Source organism: Pseudorasbora parva, chromosome 18, assembly GCF_024679245.1.
Source record: "Pseudorasbora parva isolate DD20220531a chromosome 18, ASM2467924v1, whole genome shotgun sequence".
Lineage (NCBI taxonomy): Eukaryota > Metazoa > Chordata > Actinopteri > Cypriniformes > Gobionidae > Pseudorasbora > Pseudorasbora parva.
Window position 1 is genome coordinate 21,259,219 of NC_090189.1, and position 24,561 is coordinate 21,283,779.

General features: G+C 40.5%; 1 protein-coding gene across 2 annotated transcripts; it reads left to right on the forward strand.

Moving 5' to 3' along the window:
- Positions 1 to 1,000: 1,000 nt before the first annotated feature.
- On the forward strand, positions 1,001 to 23,191 carry htr3a (5-hydroxytryptamine (serotonin) receptor 3A). Of its 2 annotated transcripts, none has more exons than XM_067423028.1 (9): positions 1,001 to 1,142; positions 1,412 to 1,575; positions 1,661 to 1,735; positions 11,396 to 11,505; positions 12,364 to 12,533; positions 13,345 to 13,505; positions 16,437 to 16,647; positions 19,468 to 19,698; positions 21,331 to 23,191. In XM_067423028.1, exons 1-9 carry the CDS (start codon positions 1,076 to 1,078, stop codon positions 21,618 to 21,620), a joined length of 1,479 nt encoding a protein of 492 aa, XP_067279129.1. In that variant the 5' UTR covers positions 1,001 to 1,075; the 3' UTR covers positions 21,621 to 23,191. The 2 variants fall into 2 exon arrangements, with proteins under 2 accessions (XP_067279129.1, XP_067279130.1); XM_067423029.1 differs by having other exon boundaries at positions 1,691 to 1,735.
- The last annotated feature ends 1,370 nt before the right edge of the window (positions 23,192 to 24,561 follow it).

Consider the following 24,561-nt stretch of genomic DNA (forward strand, 5'->3'; position numbering starts at 1 on the left):
AAAGCATTCTAAATCCTATTGTAATTTCTAAATGAACTGATTTTTTTATAAAATTACATTATTTTTTTACATTCAAATAAATTCAACTACATAGGCTTACATAAACAAATGCCATTTTTAAGGGCCAGATCAGGTAGCAATACATCCTTTAAAAAAAGATTAATGAGGATTCTGTGAAAAATCACACATAACATATTATGAGAGTGAAGTACCCCTCCCTGTACAGTAACATCATCATATATCAAGCTCAAGTTTCCTTACTGAAAAATAAACCACAATCACCTTCACGTCACTATCACTATAGTACATTTTCATTACAGAGCTTCTCAGAGCTGCCTGTCCAGTCAGAAAAAAACCAACACGTAATTCAATTCCTCATCAAAATTCTGATAATATTTTCCTGACGCAAATCTAATCACCTGCCTATTGCCGGGCTAATTAAGTCTCATCATGGCTGGGCGAAGTATTAGATCACAGTTTAATGTAGTAGTCTAAGTGCTCATGGAAATTGACTTGAACTTGGTGGTGAAATATGATCCATGAAATGTCAAAGGTAGCTGTAATTCATACACCCTCCGCTGTGTGAGGGGGAAACAAGTATTAGTTTAGAAAACGCTTGGCATTGTTTATGCTTATAATTACAATATTTAACACATAAATCACAGCCTAAATGCATTCTTAAGATGAGGCCTAATCAAAGATGAGTGCTTACAAAATAATTGTGAAATAATTATTTTTTTAACTATACCATTAATATCATATTATACAGTTAAGAAATAGTATATGAATACGAAATAGTATGTGTTATTTTGTTCAAGATTGCTCAATGCTTCCCATGATTAAAGTTCATTCACTCCAAAGTGACTCTTGGGACAAGCTGGAGTGCTTTTGACCTGGCTAAACTGTGGGATGATGCAGAGAAGGGAGGGTGGACTAAGTGCTATAATGACAGCCAGAGCACTTCTGGGAAGCTTAGATGTAACTAATAGAGCTAAGGGAGCATCAGTGGAAGGAAGCAGCACCAGGCTAGAAGCCTGCGAGAAGAACCCAGAGCAACGACAGACAGCTCGGCACAATGAAATGTTCAGCACTCTGGACAGCTCTCTGCGTTTGCATGTATGGGGCGATGGTGACTTGCTCAGGTAACTTCCTAAACTTTTAACTTTGGTTATACAAACAGCATTAAAGTTATGTACTTTCACATGAAACTTCTTCATCTCGAAACCTATAGTGACCTGCGATCTAGACAGCATTTTCTGAAGCCTCAAAATTATGTCTTTGTATGCATTTCAGCAGGTTTTGAAACACACATTGCACTTAATAAATAGGCCATACGTAGTTATATGGCTTTAAAATATTGAAGCTGAATGAAGTAAAAGCGATACGTAACTTTGCATTTGTCTCGGTGTAGTAAAGAAGCTGGGCAATAACACTGGGCGTTTCGCCAATGCTACTCTGGTTCGATTAAATGAGTTTTTAAGCGCCGGATATAAGAAAGGAGTTCGGCCAGTGCGCGACTGGAGACAGTCCACGACGGTGGCCATTGACCTAATGGTTTATGCGATTCTCAATGTGGTGGGTAGATTTCTCAAACTTCTATGTAATACGTAAATTAGCCTACTTATTTATTGGTTACGTTTTGTTGTTGTTGCATTTACAGGATTTGTGTATGTATTTTTGTACCACACAGGATGAGAAGAACCAGGTCTTGACAACGTATGTGTGGTACAGACAGGTATGTTGGTGGAAAATTATAGATTTATTTAATATTGGAGAACAGACAACACAAAAAGTGGCTGCAACACAGCTAGTGAATCTACAGCGCGACTAGTGATCCGATTCCTGAAAGAATGACTCGTATGAGTCGGTTCTTTTTAGTGAATCAACAACGTATAGTGCGAGTGTACCTCGACCTCGATAAGGCTAACTCCAATGAGTAGGCCTACCTACATTTTGTGTATCAAAACATAGTGCGATTCCAGAACTGACTCATCTACTGCATCAACAACGTACGACAAAACCAGTGTAGTGAGACTCCCAAACAAGTTTAATGAATCATAAACGTAAACCGCAAACAGACTGACAGCAAAATTTATCAGGCCGTTTCTCTTGTGTTCTCATGGACTTGTGAAACGTCATCAGTCGCTGCCCAAGTACCAATTCAAAGTTCGACCTATTTCCCGAATCCTTATATTCTCTTTTTTCCTCCTCTATATTTTTCTTCTTCTTCTTTGTTTCTGGTATAGTATGTCTGTATAAATATTTGTTTGTATATTGATGGTTTTACACGTTTGTATCCAATATTACTACCTTCAATAAAAAATAAAAAATAAATCCAATTCAAAGTTCACATCTAGCGAGGCTGGGCTGCATTGAGATTCGAGAGTAGACATCAGCAGGCATAGCACCGACCAGCAAGCGTCAATAGCGGATGAGAAACCTTGCTTATTTTAAAAATAGGCTACTGTTCATGTGTCAAAAAATGTAGTTTTAAGACTTTTCTGGCGAGAATGTAGTTTAATGATTAAATATGTGGTTTATTTATAAAGAGAGCGCATATTTGGCAATTTTATCTGCCGTTTTGTGAGATCGATCCGCGGGCGCTCGTTAACCCGCCGAGAGCAGCCTTTTCTAGGCTAGACCTTCTGACGACTGCCGCTGACTCTGGTGTGGTTAAACATCAGATTTTACTTGGTGCCCCTTGTATCAAGGTTTATATATGTTGGTCGTGTTTTTATAATTTTTTAAAATAAAAATAAACAAACACACACACGTCTGGTTCATCTTTGTGGGGACTCTCCATAGACGTAATGTTTTTATACCGCACAAACCATATTTTCTATCCCCTTACACTGCCCCTGTATATATATATATATATATATATATATATATATATATATATATATATATATATATATATATATATATATATATATATATATATATATTTTTTTTTTTTTTTTCACAGATAAAACTTGTTTGTAAAGGCACTGAGTAGGCCTATGCGGGGGAAAATACTGCTCATTCCAAACCAGTATGACGTTCTTTCTGTAGAACATTTAATGATTACATTATGAAAACATTCAGAAAATACTAATAACATTATAAGACCGTTCTGAGAATGTTGTTCTAAGAACGTTTTCTATCAACATAATGAGAACGTTCATTAAGTCTACAAATAACGTCATAAAGACATTCCAAGAACGTTGTTCTGAGAACGTTTTCTCTCAACATTAAAAGAACGTTAATAACGTTGCTAACGTTATAAGAACGTTCCAAAAACATTATTTTAATAACGTTTTATACTACCATTTACACAACCTTTAAAGAAGGTAAGTGAATGTTCTGGGAACGTTCCCTGTTAGCTGCATTGGGACTGGCTCACTTTTCAATGAGCCATTTCAGAAGTGACTATTATCAGCTATTACTATCCTTATGGGGACATTTGGATATCCCCACAATGCCCACAATGTAATATAAACAAGGACACACACACACACACACACACACACACACACACACACACACACACACACACACACACACACACACACACACACACACACACACACACACACACACACAAACAAAAATGTGTGTATACGTATATCCTCCACTAAACTATGCATGCTCATGTTTTCACCATGAATAAAACATTTTAAGAATTTTTTATATTTAGTGTGCATTTTGTTCTATTTTTTAGCTATTTTAGATAAACCTGTATATAAATATCATTACTAATTTCAGAAAATAAATTGTACAAACGCCATATATCCCCTTACAATTGCACAACTGAGTAAAAACATTAGGCTATTACAAAAAATTATATATGTTTATAAACAATTGACATGATTTTTTACTGATTCTGATCACCCAGAACAGTTGCTTACATAAAGTTTAAGATAAAAATAACTGGAATTAATTAGCAAACATTCATATTTAGAAAATGCATTTACACTCTGAGAAGAAAAGGTTCTATCGGCGCTACGTATTTGGAACCCTTAAAAGGTTATATATAGAAGTATAGTTGGGTATACTCTAAAGAACCTTTTATGCTAAAAGGGTTTTATAATGACAAGAAAGCATAACTTTTGGCACTTAAAAAGGGTTCTATATATAACACTGCAAAAAATGCATTTCTTATCAAAGAAAAAATGGTTCCCTTTCGAGAGAGGTTCCTCGTATTACGTATGGGAAAACTCCTTTTCTCAAGAATATGAAGCAAAACTTTATTAATAAAGGTATCCGTGTAAAGCGTAGTGCCGCTGTACGGCCATAGCCCAGCGCGAGGAGCGCTCTGATTGGCCGGGCCGCGGCAACTGCAGGAACCTATGGTGAGGTGGCTGAGAGGAACGAACCAATGGGGGGCGTTCCAGAAAGCCCGCCGTAAAAGGTGCTTATATTTGCATACAGGAGTCTATATAAGACCCTGATTCGCCATAGGTGTCAAATTTTATCTCCTTCAGTGACACCTTCACTGACCTCCGAAGAAGCACCGCTGTCGAGCAAGCACCAGCAGAACCTGCAGCTGAGGACGACGGATTCCCCCGGTCTCCGCCTTCTCTGCCGTTCCAGCTACGCCATCCGGTGCTAGTATCCTTTTATTCTCTCTTCCTTCTAAAAGAGCGTGAGGCGTTGTTGCAAAAGCCTCGCATTTCCTGCGGCTCATGCAGAGCCCCTCTCCTCGTCGGCGACCGTCACATCATCTGTGTGACATGCTTTGAATGGGACCACGCCCAGCTCGCGCTTTTCGGGCGACTGCACGCCGGATGATTCCCCGCGTGCCTCGCCTTCGCCGGTCACCTTCACTCAGGAGGAACAGCGCCCCTCTCATGCAGCGGCCTGTTCGGTTTCCTTCGGTGGCCCGTCGCCAGAGGAAGATGAGGACAGCCTCTCCACAGCCGCTTCGGGTAGCGAGTGATCAGTTTCTGTCTTGGAGCCCCCCGCTTCGACGAAGACCGCCACGAGCTCCAAAACCAATGCTGATGCGGAGCTTATCCGTGTGCTCTCTAAGGCGGTGGAAGACCTCGGACTCGAGTGGTCCCAGCCCGAAGAGCCAACGCGCAGCAGACTGGACAAGTGGTACCTAGAAAGCCGCCGCCTCTCTTCTCCTCAGAAGCCCACGCCTTTCTTCCCTGAGCTTATTATATCTTGGAAGTCTCCCTACTCTGCTCGCGCGAGATCCGCCTTTTCCTCAGCGCTCTCTACCGTCGACGGCACCAAGGAGAAAGGCTACGAGTCGCTTCCCCCCCTCGAAGAGGCTGTCGCCGCACACCTCTGCCCGCCCTCCTCCAGAGGATGGCAGGCCAGGGCGCAGCACCCGTCCAAGCCCTGCTGCACCACCTCTGCTCTCGCTGGCCGAGCATATGCCTCCGCTGGCCAGGCTTCCGCAGCCCTTCACACCATGGCTGTCCTTCAGGTGTTCCAGGCCAGACTTCTCCGCTCTTTGGACGAGTCTGTCCCCGACTCCGAAGTTTTGAAGGACCTTCGCAGCGTGACGGACTTGGCCCTTCGTGCTACTAAAGCCACCGCGCAAGCCATTGGAAAGATTATGGCTAACCTGATGGTCTTAGAGAGGCACCTTTGGCTGAATTTGACCAAGATGAAGGACGCGGTTAGAGCCTCCATCTTGGACGCTCCCATCTCTACTACCGGTCTCTTCGGTCCGTCAGTCGTGGGCTTCGCGGAGCGTTTCGCCGATGTGCAAAAGGCTTCTCAGGCTTTGAGGCACTTCCTACCCAAGCGCTCCAGCTCTTCTTCAAGCCAGGGACGCCCTCAAGGTAGACAGCCACCCTCTCAACCCGCTAACCCGGCTGCGCCACCTTCTCGGCCTCGCTCCTCTTCTGGAACGCGCCAACGCTCCCGCTCTACGAACCGCAGCAGGCAGTCTGAACGCCGGGGACCTCGACCTAAGCTTGTGTTGAACCCCGAGCCTCCGAAGCCGTCCTAGCCGCAAGAAGAAAGAGGAGATGGTCAGGTCTCGCCTCGGCCGGACCCCCATCTCTCCCTCCCGGTCTCCCAGTTCCCTGCACCCAGGTAACTGCCGACCTCAATTTCGCAGCCAACGAGCCCGTTGTCAAACGCACTCGCCTGCACACAAACGCTGTTATCACGGCAACCCAAATAAATCTCAAAAAGAGCTTTTTTTCTGTAGTAAATGTGCCCACTTATCAGTCTACACTCCTACACTCATATACCCCTCCCACCCATGCTATAAATGTCCCGGCGCCCACTCCACAGTGCACGCCGCCATACATTAGCATTACCCCCTCTATGTCACAAGCACAAAATGGTTCAGAATGGTTCAGGAACTATTCCGTTCCTGTTCCCCCATCCCGAAGCGAGTCGGGCTTCTACAGCCGATACTTTCTCGTTCCGAAGAAGGACGGAGGGCTCAGGCCCATCCTAGATCTAAGGCATTTGAACAAAGCTCTAATGTCTCGCTCTTTCAAAATGCTGACGGTGAAACAGATCCTCGCGCATATTCGCCCCGGGGACTGGTTTTTCAAAATAGATCTGAAAGAGGCGTACTTTCACATTCAGGTAGCCCCCCACCACAGGCCATTCTTGAGATTCGCCTTCGAGGGGGGCTTATCAGTACACGGTCCTGTTATTCAGGTTATCCCTGGCGCACCGCACGTTTACGAAATGTACGGACGCGGCATTAGCCCCGCTCAGGCTGAAAGGGATGCGGGTGCTCAACTACCTCGACGACTGGCTAGTGATAGCCCAGTCTCGAGCACAACTACTAACACACAGATCCTGGCTCCTCAACCACTTAGACTGTTTGGGTCTCAGGATCAATATCGCCAAGAGCTCGCTGTCCCCCACTCAAAAGATATCTTTTCTGGGCATAATTTTAGACTCGAGCCTCATGAACGCGCGGCTAACGTCACAGAGCGCGCTATCCGTCCAGAACATGGAGGCTTCATTTAAAGCCGGGTCTCGTGTTCCCCTGAAACATTTTCAGAGGATGCTCGGCCTTATGGCCTCAGCATCATCAGTGCTCAGGCTGGGACTGTTACACATGCGTCCCCTCCAGCGTTGGCTACACGCCCGTGTCCCTCCTTACGCATGGAAATGGGGCCGTCTTCCCGTCAAAGTGAACCACAGCGGTGTCAAAGCTTTGGCTCCTTGGACGGGTACAGAGTGGTATCGGAGGGGCGTGCTTATGGGCACGGTTACGAAGTTGAAAGTGGTCTCGACAGATGCCTCCACTCGAGGGTGGGGAGCCCTACACGAGGGCAAGCTGATCTCTGGCCTGTGGACAGAAACAGAGAAGACAACACTCACTGCCCAATATTTTTCTCCAAACGCAGGGACGCCCTGGCCCATGTCTGGCCCAGTCTCCCGCTATATGCTTTCCCCCCGATCGCGATGCTGCCGCAAACCATCAAGAAAATCAGGGAGACAGCATCCACGGTGCTTTTGATAGCCCCGCTCTGGAGGAACCGAACGTGGTTCTCCGATCTGATCCAGCTGTCAGACACAGCCCCATGGCCCATTCTGCTGAGGAAAGACCTCCTCACGCAGGCGAAGGGGAAGATCTGGCATCCCAGTCCCGAACTATGGGCCCTCCACCAATGGCCCATCAACTGGTATCGGGAAACCTCTCTGACAGAGTTATGAAAACTATTGCGGAAGCTAGAGCCCCCGCGACCAGGCGGCTCTATACTCTGAAGTGGTCGGTGTTTTCTAACTGGTGTGCCGTCCGAAATATCGACGCATGCTCATGCAAAACAGCAGAAGTACTCGCTTTTCTCCAAGAGCTACTGGACGCGGGTCGTTCCCCCTCCACGCTCAAAGTTTATGTCGCCGCCATAGCAGCTAACCACGCTCGGATCGCGGGACATTCACTAGGGAAAAGTGAGCTCATTGTACGTTTTCTTAAAGGGGCTAGGAGATTGAACCCCCCTCGCGGTCCCTATTTGGGACCTCGTGGTGGTTTTAGATGCTATGAAGGGTCCCCCCTTCGAGCCACTCCAGACTGCGACCATAAAGATTTATCACTCAAAACCGCGTTTCTGCTGGCTCTGGCCTCGGTTAAACGTGTGAGTGACCTACACGCACTCTCAGTGAGCCCATCCTGTCTCGAGTTTGGGCCCAACAACTCCAAAGTTGTTCTCAAACCGAGACATGGTTTTATACCCAAAGTGCTTTCTACCCCTTTTAGAGCACAGGTTATTACTCTGCTTCCATTACCCGCGTCTCAGGGTGAACAGGACGCAAACCTACTCTGCCCGGTCAGAGCTTTGAGTCTGTATCTGGAGCGCTCCTCCCCCTTCAGGCAGCCAGACCAGCTCTTTGTCTGCTTCGGCGGCCGCACTAAAGGTTGTGCTGTCATGGAGCAAAGACTCTCACACTGGATAGTGGACGCGATCTCGCTGGCATATGAGTCTAAAAACCTGACTTGCCCTATAGGCGTTAAAGCCCACTCCACTAGAGGCATGGCCTCATCTTGGGCTTGGTCGTGTGGCATTTCTTTGGAAGATATCTGTGCGGCGGCAGGCTGGGCCTCTCCGTCCACTTTTATCAGATTCTACAAATTGGAGGTTCCAGCTCTACAAGCAGGGCTTCTCTCCATCTAGGCTCTATCTTGACCCTGGCAAACAGATTGCCTTTCGTTTTGGCCTGTACACATTAGTCCTTGAGCACCATTCATTCATCATAAGATCCGACAATGTCCGATCAGCTGTTCAAACGAACGACTCTTCCGGTTCTTCATTCCCCTTATAAGCCGCCTCTGTCGGTCTCTCGGGGGTTTATTGACATGTGCTTTGGGTATACTGGGACAGTCAGAACACACGGCGCTTTACATTGTGTTCCCATACGTAATACAAGGAACCTCTCTCGAAAGGGAACGTACTCGGTTACTTTCGTAACCTCGGTTCCCTGAGAGAGAGGAACGAGTATTACGTTCCATGCCGTGTTTATGCTTCTCAGGTATCGCTTCAGTTGATCTTAAAACCTGACACCTATGGCGAATCAGGGTCTTATATAGACTCCTGTATGCAAATATAAGCACCTTTTACGGCGGGCTTTCTGGAACACCCCCCCATTGGTTCGTTCCTCTCAGCCGCCTCACCATAGGTTGCTGCAGTTGCCGCGGCCCGGCCAATCAGAGCGCTCCTCACGCTGGGCTTGGCCATACAGCGGCACTACGCTTTACATGGATACCTTTATTAATAAAGTTTTTCTTCATAGTCTCGAGAAAAGGAATTTTCCCATACGTAATACTTGTTCCTCTCGCTCAGGGAACCGAGGTTACGAAAGTAACCGAGTACGTTTTCTCATCTTAGCAAAAACTCTCTTAATTTTGAGTTATTTTTCCCCAAAATAAGACAATTATATTTGCTTGTCTAGATACTTCTTGTTTTAAGAATGTTTAGATGTTTGGACTAGAAACAAGACAAAAATACAAAGTAAGAAAAGTATTTTTTTGCAGTCAACTACGCAGCGCCGATAGAACCCTTCTAAGAGTGTAGATAAACTGTTCATTTCATCACTTTACCTCTGTCTTTATCCCCTTATTCCTTTATACAAGACCCACCTACTTTTTAAGACTAATGATATTGGACCCACTCAATTTTATCGTCTCTAATTCAGCACATGTCTGTTTACATTGACTACCCCTTAACCGAGAAACTTATTATTAAACACATGATAAACACTTTATTTCCCCTTTTCTAATATTTTCTATTTTTTTAATGAAAATAAATACCTTTCCGATCTGATATGTGATAGGGAAAGGGAGTAGGGCGAGTGTAGCAAAAGGCGGATTCGAACCTATGCTCGCGATATGCGTCAAAATTTAGTGCCATGCGTCGTACCCCTACTCTATAGCCACGGAAAATAATTCACTGATTTCTGTAATTTTGTCTGGCCCAATCAATCGTTTAGTAAACAGCACTTCTTCTGTCTGGACACGGAGCATAAAAAACATGCAACTTGTTCATTATCATTATCTGTGAACCTGTTGATTTCTATGGCAGTTAAATGAATATAGCCTTTTTATTAGACTATTGGTATTGACTGGTTTGAGGTCTTTTTTGGTATAGGAAAGGGATATGGCCTAAAACGCACCATAATGCAGGAAATCACATCTATGAAATCATTTTTTTTTATGGGGGAGTGCCCCATAAAAAGTTAGTGCTATCTACAACGGTTAAGTTAATAGCCTAAAATAAAAATAAAAACTTCACTCTGCCATCAGCCAAAACGATCGGTCAGGGAATAAATGATAGATTAATGAGACCAAAGATCGCTTGTTAGATCTAAACAAGACAAATTATATTTCATGTTTAACCACCAAAGACATCAGAGCCAGCGGCAAACGTCAGAAGGTCTAGCCGAGAAAAGGCTGCTCTCGACGTTAACGAGCGCTGATCACCCGCTGGACCGACTGGATCTCAACTCCGAAAACGCCAGATCAAATTGCCAAATAGGCGCTCTCTTTATGAATAAACCACATATTTGAGCTTTAAACAACTGCATTCTCGCCTGAAAAAGTCTTAAAACTACATTTTGTGACACATTAACTGTAGTATTTTTTAATTGTTCAGGTTTTCTTGTCCGCTGTTGCGCTTGCTGTTCAGTACGAGATGCATTCTGGGATACCGGTCTGTCTGAAGTCCGCAAGTCACCTCTCGATGCATCCTCAAGGACGCATCCGAGGATTATAACTGTACTTGGCTAGATGTGAACTTTGAATTGGAACAGGACTCGGCCAGCGACAGATGATGATTCACAATAGAGATTAATGATGATTCCTCCCATGCTCTGGAGTTCGTTCTCCCGAGTTGAACTTGCCAAGTTTGAACTACCATTCTTTCTTGGTATTGAGAAACGGCCATAGCCTGGGTTGCATTAGGCCTACTTTCTTTCCATTTCTACATTAAACAAGAGCTGTTACTTGTTGATGATCTTGTTACTGTCACATGCCTGTCCTGTCTTGTGTGCACATGTGGGTTTTGTCATGTCTTGCATGTGCTCCTGTCATTGTCTGATCCCTCCCCCTTGTTATCTGATTAGTGTTGATTTCTCCCACCTGTTCCCTCTTGATTTCTTCCCCTTATAAGCTCCTTATGTTTGTCAGTCTGTGTTGGATCCTTGTGTATGTCTCGTCTATGTCTCCCGGTTCCCCGTGATTCCTTGGTATGTTTCAGTCTTTGGTTTATGTTTTATGATTATGTGTTTTTCCCCCTCGTGGGTTTTGTTTTGAGTTTATGTTTTATTTTATAATAAATTATCATTTTCTGCACTTGAGTCCTTGCACCCATTCCTTTGTATGTGACGTGACAGTTACCTGATTGAGGATTATTGAAGATAATTAATATTTTCTCTTAAAGTGTAGGCTATACATTTTTTGTAATTGACATTTATCTCACTTCAAAAGCAATGGACAGATGAGTTCCTTGCGTGGGATCCTGAAGAATTTGATGAAGTCAAACAGATTTCCATTCCCACTGCCAACATCTGGGTTCCAGATATTCTTATCAACGAATTGTGAGTAGACTTGACATAATAAGAAAAATTAGATGTTTTGTTTTGAACTATTTTGGTTAAAGGTGACTAGTTATTAGGTCACTTACTCAAATAAGTACTGAGTAATCTTAATTTAGTTCATATACTTAGCCTACAATAGAATTACGGTTAGGGTTTGGTTTAGGGTTAGTTACTTGTAATTATGCAGAATGTACTGTTATTATATAGTAAGTACATGTAGTAGAGTAGCCTGACAAGCCAGACCCACATCAAGATGTTTGGCCTGGAAACTCACCATAGACAGGGCTCAATCCGAGGGGCGGGATAAACGGTTGTCTTTCAAACTCCCTCTGCACGCGATAGGATAGCGCTACACCAACCAGAGCCACATGAAGGTGAAGTAGAGCTCGCTGACTGATTGAACATTTGCCGTATCCGGTCGGCTAAACTCCGAACACATCTTCCCTTTTTAAGAATGACTTCAGTGCCGTTCTTTGTTCTTTTCTCAGAGAAAAGCTTAACTCCAAGTCTTCCAGAGTCCTGGTCAGAGCTCATTCGAAAGACCGCCGCCGTTTGCCAGTTTCTGTGTTTACTAGAAGCACGCAAACGCATCTCGGCCGTCGTCATTATGGCCCCGCCCGCCGACTCTATACACGATGTGATTGGGCCGTCCAGATTCTGAGGAATACAGCTCAGAAGGGTATTGAGAGTTCCTAGACGACACTTGCGGGCAAATTATATTTGCTGCTGCTAGGGTGCGTCTAGATTTCTAGGCTAGTAGTAGAGTGTAACTATGTCACATTAAAATCAAGTGTTATGAACCTTTTCAGACTTCTCTTTACAGCAGTCCTTTACAGTCACTCTCTTTGTTCTCTGCAGTGTGGATGTAGGAAAGTCTCCTGACATTCCTTATGTCTATGTAGGCCATAACGGGCTCGTTCGCAACTATAAGCCTATCCAGGTGGTGACCGCCTGCTCCCTTAACATCTACAACTTTCCTTATGATGTCCAAAAATGCAGCCTGACTTTTCAGAGCTGGCTGCACACAAGTAAGTAAACATGCTTCAGTGTAAACCATAACACTCAAAATAATTAATTGGTTTGAGTAGAGATAACTCAAATGATAAATTAGTTCAATCAGATTAACTTTTATTAGTATTTAGAACTTTCTTTTTTTTTTGAGTTCACAAAACACATTTTCAGTCACCGGAACCGTTTCATTGTTTTGAGTTTAATGAACCATTTCTCAGAAAGCTTTTCCATGACACTCAAAAGGGAGCGTAAATGCTAAAATTAATTGTTATATAATGTTTTTGGTGCAAGATTAATGCATTCAGCAAGTGCTATGCTATGCTAATGCTATAAAAGCATTGTGTCACCAATTAGCAAGGTAGCATTTATAGAATTAGCTAGTTAAATATAGCTAAATTCCCACTACTAAAAATATTTAAATTGAGATTATTATTTTAAGTTAAATATATGAATCAAATATATGAATATTATAGCTCACTTTTTAATGCAGCAATTCAAATGTAAAAGTACAGAATAAAAATCTGCAAGCTTACTTAAACTTTAAAATTGTAACATGACTACCTCATTTTTTTTTTGTCAATTTATTTGGGTTTACAGTATTTAATACAATAATTTGGAAAGCTTATGAAAGCAACGATCTCTCTATTCAGATTCATCACTGACTAAATGTACCTCCTACACACAGAATCCTCATCTAAAACCACATTTTCAGAAGAAATGCTCTGGAAATGTAATATTGCAGAAATGATTCAAACACAATAAAAAGAAGTAACATGCCTTTTCATAAAAGCCGAATGAACTGACCTTTAACCTTATCTCATCCCACAGCTAAAGACATCAACATCACACTAATGAGAACCCCCGAGGAAGTAATGAACGACAAGAGTGTGTTCATGAACCAGGGAGAATGGGAGCTGCTTCATGTCCTTTCCACATACAATATGTTCAGCGTAGATAAAGATGATTACTACGCTGAAATGAAGTTTCATGTGAGTAACGTAATAATACCAAATTAAGCCATGGCATACATTAGCATTTGCCTTTGAAAAATGGGTAACACTTTAGAATACTGTTCCGTCATTAATGAATAACTACACAGGAACAAATGAGTAATGCGATAATACTATTAACTAACAAGAAACTCTGATTAACTAATTAATAAGTAATATCACTCAGTCAAATATGGTAGTTCACTATTAGCTTATCAATAACTAAAAAAATGCCATACCACCCAGAGGACTAAGAACTATACAGGTTCATAATTAACATGAATATTGCATAATGTATAATTAATTCTAAAGTGATCATGATAACACACTAGTAATGACTCCAGTATTACCAAATCCTTCAGAAAGAATTGCTAATTAATCTGGAACAGTATTCTAAAGTGAAAAGCATGATAACTCCATAATGACTGAAGTCATTGTAAGCTTTTGAGGTTCTTTACTGAGATACAGTCAGGACAGACAGAAGTCCTATTGACTACATTAAACACAACTGCATTCTTTGTATTATTGTTTAGAGGAGAGCACAGAGTTATAACACAGAGTAAGCTTTAATGCCATCAATTTAACCAATTAAAAATGAGTTACCGATATGTATCACAATATAAATATAGCAACATTTGCGCAAAAAAACCAAACAAGCAAAACATCAAACTACAGAACAAAATGTGTTCTAACACCAGTGCTGGGGAAAGCACAATCCTAGACTGTAAAAAAATGGACAGCGCATCTTCTCTTCCTTCCAAACTAAGGTATTTTGTTGTAAATTTAAAAGTAATGTATTACTTTAAAGTTACTTGAAAAAAGTAATCGGATTACATAACTCACAATGGGTTATAACCCTACACTGTCCACAGTCTTAAAATACATTAAAGGCACAATAGGTAAGATTTTTGGATTCAAATTTTCCAGAAACAACTAGAACAAATATGTTATACATTTTTTTGATCTGTGTACTTATATTATCCCAAATGTTTTCATGTTTAATGTTTTAATGTTTAAATCCAGAAAAATCTGCAATTTAAATCCAGGACACGGACTATGTCCGCGCGTTGCCTATAATGACATAATGCCTGCGTTATCCTCGATATCAGGTTTTATTTTGTAGAAACCATGGAAACACAAAAGATGCTTTTTGAAGATTGTGTTTTTTTAGACAGGTGAGCAACTGTTTGGATACATTCATCAACAGAAAACTGATCATTGTTATACAGCTCAACGCTGTTAGTCTTAGTTTAAATCTCGTTTTCTTGATTTACCGCAAGTACCATGTTTTACCATGCCTAATATCGCTCTAGCTCACTGCAGTGTGCAACAAGTGTCTCATAGTAGCTGCCGAGTGAACATTATAACATAACTTACAACACACTCAAATGTATCTAATATGATAAAACATCGCTGCGTTACCCAAAATATGCATGACCGGAAGAAGCAGAAGGGGTCTTCTGCGGCATAATAAAAGCTCAGAGAAATCAAGGTGTCATCAAGCTTCACCTTTGTTTTGAATTAGTGACCGCTAGCAGCAAAATAATTACATATTGTGGCGATATCAAATTGGTGTAAATGACAAAACTTTACCGTTCAAAAGGCTGGGGTCAGGTTTGAAATATATTAATACTATTATAATTGTTACTCTGCAAGGACACATCAAAATTAAATGCATTTATAATGTTACAAAAGATTTGAAGTTCTATTGAACTTTCTAATAATCAAAAAAGTGTAAATCTTTCCATACAAAAACTAGCAGAACTATTTTCAACATTGATAATAATAAGAAATGTTTTCTGAGCACCAAATCAGCATACTAGAATGATTTTTGAAAAATATAAAACAGTTATTTTAAATCATAATATTTCACAATAATACAGTTTTACCTGTATTTTTGATTTAAAAAAAAGAAAAGGCAGCCTTGGTGAGTTTAAAAGACTTCTTTCAAAAATATAAAAAAACAATTAACATCCCCAAAATCTCTGAATGGTTGTGTACCCCTAAACAAGCACCAAATGTCAGGTCACATTTCTTTTGTAAAGTGGTTTTAAATGAGTTTTAATGGGAAAGAAAAACAAAGTGAGAAAGATCAACAGATTATTGCCAGAAGGAAATACATATTTTTAGGGATGCACAATATTATCGGCATGACATCGGAATCGGCCGATAAACGCTTAAAATATAAAAATCGTCATTGGCCAAAATGAAAAAAATATGCAGATATGCCTTGCCGATATGATAACGTGTTGATATGCGCCTGAAATAACACGTGTGCAAGGAGTAGAAGCTGTCTCATTTTCAAGTTATAAATAATTTTCATTCATATGGCGTGAGAGCGCAACGAAGCTGAATGTATTGGCATAGCAACGTGATACTTCCTGCCTGTGTGTCCTACGAAGGACGTCTCGTTTAATTCTGATTGAGGACACTCTGTATCTTACACGGGACTGGTCCTCCAGAGGACGCAGCCTTCAAAATTTAACGAAATGAGACACAGCTAGAGATAACAGCATGTCAGCACTGCGGTGATTCTTGACGTGAAAACAGTGAAAACGGATGTCATGCCACCTCCACTTCATGTGCACAAACGCTAAATCCAAAAATACAATATTTAGGTTACAGCTGCATCTGGGGTGAAAAATGACTGGCTTTATTATTGTTATTTTCAGGGCTTTTAATATACTCTTATCATAAAAAGAACCATATTAACATGTATTTATCTTCAACAAGAATCATTTTAGTAAGGAGACATCAGAAATCTGAAACCAGAATGAAAAAAAAGGTTTTGTTTCCAAACAAAGGGAAAAAATGAACATATATCGGCATCGGTATCGGCATCGACCAAAATGAGCTGCAAAATATCTGCATATTGGATATCGGCAAAAACCCAATAATCCTGCATCCCTAGTCTCTTTCTTTAATCGTCAGGTTGTGATCCGACGCAGACCTCTGTTCTACACAGTCAACCTCCTGTTGCCCAGCATATTCCTGATGGTGATGGACATTGTTGGATTCTACCTGCCCCCAGACAGCGGAGAGAGAGTCTCCTTCAAGATCACTCTGCTCTTGGGCTATTCTGTCTTTCTTATCATCGTCTCAGACACTCTGCCAGCGACTGCCATAGGGACCCCTCTCATTGGTAATGAGGTCTTTCTCTTTCATACAACATGACCTAAGGCATTTCAATCATTCATTCTTTATTTCCTGATTGGAGAAGCTTATAATTATGTGTGAGAGGTGACATTCTAAATCATTCTACTGCATCTAGAGCTTATTAAATGTCCTTAGTTCAAAATGTTTTTGCAAGTGGTGTGATCCAATATGATTTCCTCTCAGCCGGCCGGTCTTGTAATGTTGCTTCTGCGCACATAGAAAACAAGAGCTTTCTTGAGTGTTTCCACTGAAGTCAATCCGCATGTCCATTGATTTTCAGTATGGAACTGCATCTCAGGAAGCTTGTGCGGAAATGCACTGATTCATTTGAGAGATAAGGAGAGCAGCGTTGAACATTACAGAGGTTTCAAGTTCAAATGCAATTGCAAAACTAATGCTTTCAAACACTCTTAACAAGTCAAGCCTAAACAAGTCAATTCAAACCAGGAAATAAATGTTTTGGGATTTTGAAAAAAATAAAAAATACAACAGAGAAACATTATGAACAATACACTTTATCCATCCATCCATCCATACATACATACATAATTGTTGGGCCATCCTTTGAAACTATTAATAACTTCAACTCTTCTAGGAAGACTTTCCACAAGATTTAGAAGTGTGTGGGAATTTTTGACCTTTCTTCTTAAAGTGTATTTGTGAGGTCAGGAACTGATGTTGAATGAGAAGCCCCTGGCTCACAATCTCCACTCTAATTCATCCTAAAGGTGTTCTATCAGGTTGCGGCCAGTCAAGTTCCTCCACTTGTTTGGAGTCCACACAAAGTTTGGAAGCTATTGACTCTGAAGAAAGTTGGCGACTCCTGCGCACTGTGCGTGCACCTCAACATAATCGAATAACAGAGTTTCTGTTGTTCCCAATTGCTTCCACTTTGTTATAATATCACTAACAGCTGTTACATATATATTGCACAGGTAGCAACCTATCACGGTACCACGCTTGAATTCATTTTCACTTGCATGCCTAGGTGTCCCAATACTTTTGGCAATACAGTGCATCATCATTCACTTCTATATATCATCAGGTTGTACACAAACTTGAGTTCATGCAGCTCAAATGTTATATTTATTATTAAAGAAATATTATAACAAATTATTAAATTAAATTAATAAAATAATAAGTATTTTTGCTCAGGGGTCTTTTGAACCACACTTAATATTTATTTATTTTTCTTTAGTTACTGTATAAATAAGGCCAGTTATCATATGCACTACCGTTCAATATTTTGGGGTCTTTTTTTAAACTTATAAATTAACACTTTTATTCCACATGAATGCATTGAATTGATCAAAAGTGATGGTAAAGGCATTTGCATTTTTACCACAAAAAAATCTATTTCAAATAAATGCTGTTCTGAACTTCTATTTATCAAAATACCAGAGAAAATATAGCAAAATATTAAAGGAAGTTTATATAAGATTGTGGCCAAAACTGGTACTGCAATCACTTTCAAATCTCCCCCTCCCCCTGACTCGAGGTTGCCAGATAGGCTGCAGGATCCAGCAGGAACATTTGTAGCTGAAGCTGTGGTAACTAAAGCAGATCTGGCAACCCTGATGCCCAAACACCACTGACTTTGTGATTGGTCGAGAGGTGAAGGGCGGAGCTTCAGGCCAAAACACAACATGTCAACATCAACATCAGTTGAGGGCTGCAACAACAACTTTTAAATGACAATATCCTGGCCCGACTACTGTTGTCAGTGATAGAAGTATTTGAAATGAACTTGATTTCTTAATCAGGGCCATTTTATGATTAATTGAAATACATTTCTTGCATACAGTTCCTTTAAGCAGCACAACTGTTACCAACAACATTAAAAAAATCTTACTGATCCCAAATGTTTGAATAGTAGTAGTGTATAATAAGGAAATTAATTGTTCTGCATGTGATTTTTAAAGGGTTAGTTCACCCAAAAATTAAATTTCTTTCATTAATGACTCACCCCAATGTCGTTCCACACCCGTAAGACCTCCGTTCATCCTCGGAACACAGTTTAAGATTTTTTAGATTTAGTCCGAGGCCTTTTGAATGTAAGTGTATGCCCACTTGCTGTCCACGTCCGGAAGGTCATGAAAACATCAAAGTAGTCCATATGTGACATCAGTTGGTTAGTTAGACTCTTTTGAAGCGTTGACAATACATTTTGGTCCAAAAATAACAAAAAATACGACTTTATTCAGCATTGTCTTCTCTTCCACGTTATTCAAATAAAGAATCAAACGGTTATGATTCAAGATTCGAATCGCGTGGCAAACTGCTGAAATCACGTGACAATGGAGATACGAATCACGAATCAATCGGCTGATTCACGACCGTTTGATTCTTTATTTGAGGTTTAAAAACAAACGTGGAAGAGAAGACAATGCTGAATAAAGTCGTATTTTTTGTTATTTTTGGACCAAAATGTATTGTCAACGCTTCAAAAGAGTCTAACTAACCAACTGATGTCACATATGGACTACTTTGATGTTTTCATGACCTTCTGGACGTGGACAGCAAGTGGGCATACACTTACATTCAAAGGACAGAAAGACCTCGGACTAAATCTTAAATATCTTAAACTGTGTTCCGAGGATGAACAGAGGTCTTACGGGTGTGGAACGACATTGGGGTGAGTCATTAATGAAAGAAATTTCATTTTTGGATGAACTAACCCTTTAAGTCTTTCATCACAAATAATGTCACATTAAACACCTCAAGTATATGATATTGCCCATTAATAGTATGTTTTGCTCAGAAAGAACACTGCATGTAATGGTATGTTCTGTGTGTTTGAGTGTAGGTGTGTACTTTGTAGTATGCATGGCGCTGCTGGTCATCAGTCTGACCGAGTCTGTTTTGATCGTGAGGCTGGTGCACAAGCAGGATCTTCAGTCTCGTGTGCCGCAGTGGGTCAAACACCTGGTGCTGGAGAAGGCCACAGTCCTACTCTGCATTCGCAACAAAAAGGTCTGCTCACTCCTCTCGCAGGGATCTGACTTGCCGCTCTACAAAGAGAACAACATGAACACAGGTAACTGACCCTTCGCTAAGCCCCTCCTGACCAATCCTACCTTAGGATCCATTCGCTAATTGAGGGATTTCCAAATATGGGTTTGTGAGGGAACTGCAGGGCAGTGATGCCATTATTTTTTTTACAGTCTATGGTTGCCAACTATATTCAATGGAAAGTAGCTAAAGCTTGTTTAAAAAGTAGTTAAATGTCTCTAGATGACAATGTGCCAGTTTTCTCTCCTAATCCATGTTTATATACACCATATTTTAATAAAATATATAGCCGAATGTACAATAAAGCTGTTTTTATTCATATATTTTCTTTCATACAATGGAAAAATGACTGGAGTATGGAATCACTCAGTCCAAAGAGTTTGTCGCTTTTTTGAAGAAAAAAAACGTTGGTAAAGGAGTCTGTACAATGAGTTCATGAGTTGATAAAAAGGTAATAATTACATTAATAAATCAAAAATAAATCAATGTGGCTGTACAGTTTTAAAATGAAACTGAAACTGATATAGCCTAGTGTGATTATTAAAATAGGTTAGCCACAAAGGTGCTGATTTAATTAGGTATAAAGTATTGCGCTGCATGTTTCAGAGAGAAAAGCACTGTGTTAGATGCGTGCAGTTTACAGTGTCGCATTTCACCAGTATTCCACCAAAATAAAATCTTGAGGGTGTGACTGTTTAAAACTTAAGAATCTCATAAATATTAGTATTGTAACTTGCAGTGTTGTGAATATTTATACAACCATTATAAATATAGTTTTGGTGACACTTTAGTTTAGGGCCGAATTCTAACTAGTTGCTTATTAGCATGCATATTACTGGGATATTGACTGTACGAATAAAGCACATATTAATGTCCCTTATTGCCTAAACTTAACCTCTTCAACAACTACTTTACTAACTATCGATAAGCAGTAATTAGGAGTTTATTGAGGCAACTATTAATGTAGTTAATAGTGAGAATTGGACCCTAATGTAAAGTATGACCTATTTTTTATTTTATTTTGCAGGACAACTTACAATTTAATTTACAACAGTAATTTATTGTGATATACAACAGTAATATAGTTATATCTACATGTTTTAATTAGACTTAACAATATAATAATAATAATAATAATAATAATAATAAGCTGTGTAGTCTATAATAATAATTGTATTACTTTAATTTCATGTGACCATTAACCAACATCAAATAACCATACACACCTGAATATACGTTCAATAATAAATCATTCACCTAAAATCTCAGGGTGTACTTCAGGTAAATATTTTATGTAAAAGAGATTCAGCTGACAAAAAAGTTTAGGAAACACAGCATTAAATGACCAGGCAAGAATCTGCTCGTTCTCGCTACAGAAATGATTTAAATAGGACAAAGCAAGCATTAAATACGCTGAAACTAAAACTCAAGATATTTAGTAGCATTTGGTATATAACAAAAACACATCTTTCTAGTTATGCCAAGCTCTAAAATATTTTTGGGTAGATAGTGTGGGGGTATAAGGGGGGCTTCAAATATTGTTGACGACAATGGGTGGGCCGGTTGAGATCCAGTGCTCTAGGTGGTGTGTTTTGCAGAATAAACAAGCTCCGAAACTCACCTGTGATTTTTTTTTTTTTTTTTTTTTTTTTTTAAGCTGTTCACTGCAACCATCACAGCTGCGAGGGATCCAGAGACGCCGGGAGAAACCTGGGCTTGGGGCTGTCCACGCGGGACGCTGGGCCTCCCGTCATGGATGGCATCCTGCGCGAGATCACCACCATCCGTCGGTTCATGGAGAAGAAGGATGAGAGCAGGGAGATCGCTAAGGAGTGGCTGCAGGTGGGGTACGTGTTGGACGTCCTGCTGTTCCGCGTCTACCTGCTCACCGTGTTGGCCTACAGCATCACTTTAGGCACACTATGGTCCGTCTGGCAGAACGTCTGACCGCAGACGTGGCTCACAGAGGGAAGGCGCCAATTCTGTCTCACTGCTTTAAATAAACGCAGTGTTTGACGTAGTTTAAGTGCTGGTAATGTGATTGTTATCTCGCAAGAGAATAACTTGAGCACCATAGAGGAGATATGTGCTTTCAAATCAAGAGTTATTACTTGTACACTCCTGTTCTTACCAGATGAAAGCTCTGGAAAAAAAAGCATCGAGAAAACATGTATGATTGTTATATCTGCTAATATTCAGTACAACAGAAAGTATGATATTCTTTTTATACAACAGTAAAACATATAAAGAAGACATTTTAGATACATTTAGATACACTATGGGAAGCTATTTTGGTTATTTTTTCTCCGCCAGCGGAAACAGTTCCAAAATAATACATAACTCACGGTATATCAAAACTTTTAGCAGTGTATTATCTTTTTTTTTGTGTGTGTGTTTCAATACTAAGAAAAAATCTCTTTCTGCATTAGATTAATCACACTGAGGTCAAGCATAAACTACCATTCAAAGTTTAGGGTCAGATTTGCTTTAAATAAAAATGAATACTATTATTCAGCAATGCTGCATTAAACAAATCAAAAGAGATGGTTGAGACATGTTACATTTCTAGTTCAAATAAATCATTTTTTACCAAAGAATCCTGAGAAAAATGCACCGTTTCCTCAAATACACAAAGCAGCACAACTAATAACATTTATAATAATGAGAAATGTTCTCGAGCAGCACATCATCATATTAGAATGATTTCTGAAGGATCATGTGACACTGAAAACTGGACTAATGATGCTGAAAATTCAGCTTTGCCATCATAAGTATAAATGACATTTGAAATTTATTTCATAATGTTTCACAAATTTATTTCAAATGTTTTACAGTTTTTAACATAGCTTTTGAGTGAGCATAAGAGATTTTCTTAAAAACATGAAAAATCTTACTGAATCTTTTGAACGGTAGTGTACGCTAGACCATGCCCAATTCAACCCTATTTGTAAATGTTGGAACCCAGATAATGTTGGTTTTATGTTGTCATGAAAACATCAAGCTATTATTTAGGTTCCATATCCTTCATTGCATTTCACTTCTGTTATCCTGATAAAACCTGTGGTAGTGTGAAAAAATACGCTATGTTGTTATTGAAATGAAAACATCCTGTAAAGTGTCTGTATTGTACGTCTTGAGAAGATGTTTGACCGTGTCTGTATTGTGTTCCCTCTCTTCCAGCCCAAGGGCAGTTGAGCATTAGTCGTTGCCTGTGACACTAAATGTACTAATTGTAAAGATTTTCACCTCACTGGGAATGCACTCAGCAGGCCTGGGGTGATTGGATAAATGCCATCGACACCCTACATAATTAAAGAAGAAAAAAAAAATCAGTTAGACAGTAAATGGGAGCATTGATCCCAATACAATCAATGTGGCTACATCTCTCCGTCCTGCTTTCTGCTCACCAGTCCTGAATTTACAGAGATTTTGGAATTTCACATTTTCTGAAGATCAAGATGTGCGTGTTAGTAAACGCCAGTCTTTGTGCAAATGAATAAATATGTTATTATGAATAATATGATCATAATTGCATTTCAACAATAACACAAGCACCCTGGACGTTTGCACTCAACTTTGACCAGCAGAGGGCTTCTAAGGCCATGTAATGCTGATGTTAGACATCATCCCACATACATTACATAGTTTCAGTGGTATCTGTAATATTATATGCAGTCTGCATTTGGAGTGCACACATTAGGATTCCAGTGCCAGATGAATTTCATTATCAACCAGTAACGGAATGTTGGCAGGGTGAAGTTGGCAGTGTAATTCCTGAAAGCCATACACAGTCATAGCAAATGGCTTCAAGTGGCATTTGTAGGCTGTTACTTGTTTTGCAAATTCATCCGCTGGAGGTCGTCCACTGGGCCTGCTCGCACCCGCAGGCACGGCTTAGCTGGGAACACAATTGAAGGGATTTGGGAAGACCGCGTCCACCATTCAGTCTTTCACTGTCTAAACTTCCCTTGTCCATTAGATCATATCTGGGTCAAAGAGCGACCAAAGATAGGACGCCCTGCTCGTCGCACAAAAGCTATTCACGCAGAGGAGGTCACGTGACCTTTACCGAAAACTGGCGGTCTTGGGTGCCAACAGCACCGGCGTCGCCCTTAACGATGCTTAACTTCCAAAGGCCTTGCAAAGCGAATAGACAATCTGAACCCTGCTGTCTTTTCTCAGACGATCATTAAAACAATCTGTTTCATCTTAAGAGATAGAACTAATTAAAAGTCTCATTAGCTCAGCACACTGAGGTAGCATTGTGTGCTATATATGCGGCACATGATTTCCAAAGATAGGCCAAAAGGAATAGCAGCGTTTCATTAGCCACTGTAAATGTGCGGCTACATTTATTGAATTTTCACTTCTTGCTGCGTTTACCAACAGAAAGCTTGTTTATTAGTGACTTCTGCTGTGCTTCGTGCATCGATGCACTGTATTGACAAAACCCAGTGGACCTTATTGGCGGCAAAATTTCGCTAATGTGACTGCATATTTCAAAGACAGCAGGGACCAACCAACAATGGAGGTATTATTATATGCAGGCTAGTTTGGAAAACTTTTCTTCCTTATGATCAGTGTTGGGTATAATGCATTACTGAGTAATGAAAGCCACAATATGTAATTTTTTCGTCGCTTATTCAAAACAAACGTGAAGCTTGAAGACGCCTCGATTTCGCGGAGCTTTTATTATGCCACAGACAAACGCGTCTGCTTCTTCGGGTCATGCGTATGTTGGGGTAACAAAGCGCTGTTTTTTCATATTAGATACATTTGAAGGTTGAAAGTTATGTCAATGCTACAGTGTGCGTTCGCTCAGAGGCTACTATGAGACACGAATTATTGCACATTGCAGTAAGCTAGAGCGATATTAAGCATGGTAAAA